The sequence below is a fragment of the Benincasa hispida genome, chromosome 5, assembly GCF_027475165.1.
Source record: "Benincasa hispida cultivar pf3 chromosome 5, pf3_genome.v1.1, whole genome shotgun sequence".
Lineage (NCBI taxonomy): Eukaryota > Viridiplantae > Streptophyta > Magnoliopsida > Cucurbitales > Cucurbitaceae > Benincasa > Benincasa hispida.
Window position 1 is genome coordinate 28,441,337 of NC_143482.1, and position 6,478 is coordinate 28,447,814.

Consider the following 6,478-nt stretch of genomic DNA (forward strand, 5'->3'; position numbering starts at 1 on the left):
GAAGAGGATATCGTATATCGGGTACATGATTACCTCAGTCAACCCTGCATGACTGCCACGGCAGACTGCGCGTGCTAGATGGACAGGAACTCGTATACCCAATACACGATTTATCTAATCGTGTAGATTAAGGTGTAATCGTGTACCCGTGTAATCGTATACCTTGTACACGATTTAAAAACCTATTTTTGAGAATACTTTCCCTCCTACCGTATTTTTGTCATTATATATTAAAAAAATATTATTTTTAAAAAAAAAATCAACATGGTAGTTTTCAAAAACCTATTTTTGCTTTTAAAACTCAACTAAACATTCAAGTACTTCTTAGAATAATTGTTTTAATGATAAAACCGATGAAAATATTTTTAATAGCAAAATGTCACTATCTCAATAATAGACTATGATAGCCCAAGATGAATGAACCGATAAATAGTGAAATTTTGTTATATTTTGTAAATAAATTAACTTATTTTTCTTTATTTAAAAGAATCCTATTTTTATTAAGAGGAAACAAACATAAATTTTTTTTAAAAAAAAAAAAAAAAACTAAAAGCAAAATGATCATGGACGCACCATAAAAACATATAATTTAATACAAATCTAGAACGTGTTGTGTGGGAAACCAAATAAAAAATATTTAGTTAAAACTTGAAAGTGTGGTAGGTATAGAATAAGAACTCTATATATAGTTGCAAGAACGAGGCGTGTAGTCACAAAAAAGAGTGTCTTGGATCACTACACTAAAGAAAGTGAGAAAAAGAAAAGACGAAGAAAGAAAGAGACAGAGAGAGAGAGAAAAGGGAGATTAATATGGGTTTAGAAGGAAAGAACCTCCATGTGCTTGTACTTACATACCCAACTCAAGGTCATGTGAACCCAATGCTCCAATTTTGCAAGTCCTTATCCTCCAAAGGAGTAGACACCACCGTCGCCGTAACCAAGTTCATTTTCAACACTTTCAAACCTAAATCCGGCGCCTCCATCCAATGGGACACCATCTCCGACGGCTTCGATGACGGCGGGTTCTCTGCAGCCGCCAGCATTGAAGATTATCTCGAGACAATGAAGAAGGCAGGCTCCAAGACCTTGGCCGAGCTCATTAAACGCCACCAAGATCAGGGCCACCCGATCGATGCGGTTGTGTACGATGCCCTTATGCCTTGGGCTCTCGATATTACCAAAGGCTTCGGCCTTGCGGCAGCTACGTTCTTTACTATGCCATGTTCTGTCAACCTCATTTACTACTATGTAGATAGAGGCCTCCTTAGACTGCCGGTCCCGGACGCGTCGTATCCCGTCAACCTTCCGAGCCTCCCGCCACTTATGCCACCGGATATGCCTTCCTTCATCTATGTTCCGGATTCTTACCCTCAGTATCTTTACTTGCTGTTGAACCAGATGCCGAATATTCAGGGAGCTGATTATATTCTTGTCAACTCTGTTCATGAGTTTGAACCTTTGGTACGAATCTTTTTCTCATAATTTCCCTTTTTTTTTTCCCTTTGCTAAATTATACGTCTATTTTTGTGCCGTTCACGCAATTTTCGTATTAGAAAAAAACTAGAAAAGAACTCAAAATTAATTTTAAAAAATATAACTTTGTCACATAAATAACTGTGATTAAAAAATTAGGTGAATATAAAAGATAAGTATAGCTATTTTTTATACTAAACTTTTTAAATCTTTCAATAAGTTGAATATAATCTTTGATGTTTTGTAAATGTTTTTAAATTACTCTTAAAGTAGAGTTTTATAGGAGTTGCACATGGTAATGTAGTGGAGTAAGTTGGAATGGTGCATTGATATTTGGAAATATTTCAGCTTTTGTTTCAGATAAGGCAACACAGCTTTTTGTGATCAGAGTAATTTTGTCCAATATTTTGATATATTTATTTATTTATGTGGTTTTAAAAATTTTGGAACAGAAAAATTTGATTGTTCCCTTAGATGCATCTATCTTAGTGCATTTCAAATATAATTCAATAAAATATTATCATGTGGCATTTTTATTTTTTTCTAATTTCCTTTTTTGTGATAGAGATGTAGTTACAAGGACAATTTAAGATCCTCTCGAATTAAAATATAAACTTTAAGTGTATTTTTGTAATTTAGTTAAATTAATTCTGAATTGTATTTAAAATAATATATATTGTTATAAATAACTACAACCCAACCTTTTTTTCTACAATTTTATAGCTTATAAATATATTATCAAACACATTTTTAATAGGGAAATTATTTCAAATAGTAAAACTATTGAAAATATTTATAAAATATAGCAAAATTTTAAAATTATCAATGATAAACGACTTCTATCAATGTCTATCAGCGTCTATCATTGATAATTCTAAAATTTTGCTACATCTTGTAAATATTCTGGTTTATTTTTCTATATTTAAAAACAACAATTTGTAAGAATTATTTAAATCAAAATCTAATTTTTAAACCCAAAATCTAATTTTCAAACCGCTACAAAATACATATGAATATTTCAATATAAACCAATTTTATGCATCTCATACATCACACACACAAATAATGAATTAAAATATTTCAAAAAATTAAGAAAAACTACTGTGGTACATTACGAATGGATAATTTAGTTGGAATATATAAACGTAAGTATAATGTACCTAAATAATTTTTATTTAAATTATGAAATACGACAATAATTTTATTGAAAATTATTTATTAATTTTTATCTTCAGCTGGTCCCCATCAACCAGGTTTTTAACTTTTTCACCTTTAACGAATTTATTCATTTTTGAAGGAAATGAAATTATTTATTGAACGGACGGTTCATGTTAATCCAAAATTTGAAGAAAATGTTAATGCAGTGTCCAACATTGGTTAGTGAGCCTACTGAGTCAATAGGTTCAACCATCCTATCCTTTAATTTAATGAAATTGAACATAAATAATTCACACTACTAATTTTGTAATATTATTATTTATTGAACGGACAGTACTGAATATAATCATTAATTTTAAACTATTAGGAAACAGATGAAATGTCCAAGATTGGTCCAACATTGTTGACAATAGGACCAACCATTCCATCTTACTACATAGACAAAGCCAAGGAAAATGACAAAAAATACGAGCTGGACCTCTTCCAAATTGAACCAAAGGAGGCATCGTTAACAAGAACATGGCTCAAGACCAAACCAAAAGGCTCAGTCATTTACGTGTCATTCGGTAGTATGGCTAAATTAAACACAACCCAAATGGCTGAACTAGCAATGGGGTTAGTCGAAAGCAACTACTACTTCATTTGGGTGGTCAGGGCTTCAGAAGAGGAAAAACTTCCAAAAGGGTTCGCACCCGAAAAAGGATTGATCTTGAAATGGAGCTCCCAACTAGAAGTACTTTCAAATGAAGCGATTGGGAGCTTCTTCACGCACAGCGGTTGGAACTCGACGCTAGAGTCGTTGTGTTTGGGCGTACCGATGGTGGCAATGCCACAATGGACGGATCAACCGACGACCGGGAAGTACGTGGCGGATGTGTGGAAGGTGGGAGTGAGAGTGAAGGTGGGTGAGGATGGGATTGTAGGGAAGGATGAGATCAAAGCTTGTGTAAAAGCAGTTATGGAAGGAGAAAGGGCTATTGAGTTCAAACAAAATGCTTTGAAATGGAAACAGCTTGGTTTAGGAGCACTTAGGAAAGGTGGTAGTTCATCAAAGCATATTGATGAATTCATTTCAGGGTTGAGGGACAAGATCATACCAAGTGTTTAAAGCCTCATAGATTTGGTTGGGTATTGCTACATCTAATATCTTATGTTGGGTTTAAAAAGCTTTTCATATTTGTGTAATGTCTTTGTTATTTAATATTGGTTAATGAAACATGTTTTATGGGTAGTAGGGATGTGAATCTACTTAGGGCCTTCAACTTTTAAGCTCTTGTCTTATATTAATAAAATAGCTTTATATTTTTGTGCATTTTGATCTTGCCCTAATAGTGAGAATGCAGATTTTCTTGTGAAAATAATGAATACTTGCTTAATAAGTCAAATTTGTACAACCTATCTCTCAAAATTATGATTTTTTTTTTTTTTTTTTTTGTATATTTTAAAATCTAGTGTAATAATATGAGATAAAAAAACTTGGGTGTAGTCAAATTTACATTCATCTTTTGTCAGTCTAAACTACACTTAATAAAAATTTCAGTTTTTAAAAAATAGTTATTTTTATTTTTTATATTAATATAAAAAGGTTGTTTTTTTATTCAAATAAAATAAAATAGAGATGGGGTAGGTTTGCAAAATATTTTGGTAGGGTTGATACTTGATCTCTGACCTCTGTGTCCTGAGGTGAAAAAGGGTTTCTATAGAAGGAAGGAAAAGTAAGACAAAAGGTTATTGGGGCTAGTGTGAAAGAAAGTGAAAATATCAAAAGAAAAAAAAATTAAGTGCTTCTTAATTTGCACCTGTTTTTATCCATATCATTGTATAAATTGGACAAATTTTTCCTACTTCTATTTTTAAAAATATTTTACTTTTTTAGTACGTGAGAGAAAATGTGATACATAAAAAGATGCATCCAACTATTGTTTTTTTTAAAAAAATAAAGAGAGAAAGTATGATGAACTATATTAGGAAGTGCAATATTTGGTTCGTTAAAATACAAATTTGATCTCAGTACATTGTTATTTCATTTCACTTCGTTTTCTAAATTTAATCTATTTATTTTTAATAAATCTTAAATTTAATCCTTTAAAAAGATAATTAAATAATGAAATATAAATCACACAGCAAAATAATAATTTAACCTATTTTATTTAAACTTCATGAATAAGAGAACTACCACCAACTTCCCAACTCACATGTGCTATGTGAGGAGGCAAGAGAGAAATTTAAAAAATATATTAATCCTCTGCAATATATATATATATATATGACAATGAATAAACTACAAATTTTGTTCCTAAATTTTGAGATTTATATTTATTTGCATCCAAATTATACATAAATTTAATTTTTGAAATATGATATTTTAAAAATTCACAAATCTCCAAGATAAAAAATTGAAAGTTTAGATTTCATTAAACATGAAATTCAAATTTACATCAAATCAGTTAATTTAAAAAATTTAAAATCTTCATAAATATGTTAGACATAAAATTAAAAATTTAGAATCTAAATAAAGATAACATTAAAAAAGAAAGTTCTTATAAATAGAAAATTTTCAAAAATATTTATACTTTATAACAAAAAGTTGCAAAAGTACAACTTTTTGTTATAAGTATATTTTTAAATATTTTTTTTATTTAAAATTATCCCAATTAAAAATTGAGAGATTAAACTTATAATTTAATATTCAATAATATTCTTCATCTTTTTGCTTATTATATTTTGTTTTGGCTTTCTTTTATTCATGGTATTAAACTTTCATTGATATATCTACATTTTCATGGGTTTGATATTGATGTAAAGGATAAAAATCAAAATTTCGATCATATGTAAAAAAAAAAAGTCCATGAAACGTATGAAATAATAAATAAAATATCCCTAACGTGAATATAATAATATAAAATATTTTAACTTATTTGAAAATTTTAAGTAACTTTAGAGGTGTTCAAAAAACCTGATGACCCGAAAAAACCGATCAACCCAACCCAATCTGTGCGGTTTGGGTTGGGTTATCAACTCATTTAGGTTGGGTTAGGTTCAAATAAATGAAAGTTTTATGGGTTGGGTTGGTTCATGGATTCACTTGATATAACCCAAACCAACCCGAACTAACCTGAATTTATTATTAACTGTAAAATATATTTTTTATTATTTATAATACAATTATTTATACATACGTTGATTTTAATTTTATTTAATTCCAATATTTTTTGAATAATTTATTTTTCAACAGCTATTAAAAGTAGTTTCTTTGCACTTTAGAAAGAAAATTTTCACTATATAAATTGAAATTGAGTTGTTAATCTTAATTGAATATATGAAAACAATTAAATTAGATTTTTACATATTTACGTTTTGCTTCTTTCTAGAACAAAATTTTAAATAATTATCCGATCAACCTGAACCAATCCAACCCAAATATTACATGGTTGGGTTGGGTTGGGTTCATTTTTTAATAAGGGTCATTTGGGCTGAAAAAATTTACCATCCGACACTACTACAAAATTTACATTACTTGAAACTTGTAGTTTTTAATTACTTGACTTTTTTAGGAAAAAAACGTCAAATAATATGATTTTGGACAAAAAAAAGTCAAGTAAAAGGGTTAAAAAAGCGGAGATTGATGGAATATTTCGGATATTTTCACGCAAACCTTTACTTGACACGATTTTCGTGTCAAGTAATATAAGATCTTACTTGACACGTTTCATGTGTCAAGTATAAGAAGCTCTTACTTCACATTTTTTTGTGTCAAGTAAAAGGGTTAAAAAAGTGGAGATTGCGGAATATTTCGGATATTTTCATGCGAACCTTTACTTGACGTGATTTTCGTGTCAAGTAATAT

The 6,478-nt window shown here is 29.6% G+C and overlaps 1 protein-coding gene across 1 annotated transcript; it reads left to right on the forward strand.

The window, feature by feature from the left end:
- The first annotated feature begins 672 nt into the window (after positions 1-672).
- Positions 673-3,943, forward strand: LOC120078174 (UDP-glycosyltransferase 74F2-like). The gene is made up of 2 exons (XM_039032400.2): positions 673-1,461; positions 2,999-3,943. Exons 1-2 carry the CDS (start codon positions 811-813, stop codon positions 3,737-3,739), a joined length of 1,392 nt encoding a protein of 463 aa, XP_038888328.1. The 5' UTR covers positions 673-810; the 3' UTR covers positions 3,740-3,943.
- The last annotated feature ends 2,535 nt before the right edge of the window (positions 3,944-6,478 follow it).

Coding starts and splice junctions, on each gene's coding strand:
- LOC120078174 (XM_039032400.2), top strand. CDS start 811: ATGGGTTTAGAAGGAAAGAACCTCCATGTGCTTGTACTTACATACCCA. Junction 1,462..2,998: donor TTCATGAGTTTGAACCTTTG/GTACGAATCTTT, acceptor TTAAACTATTAG/GAAACAGATGAAATGTCCAA.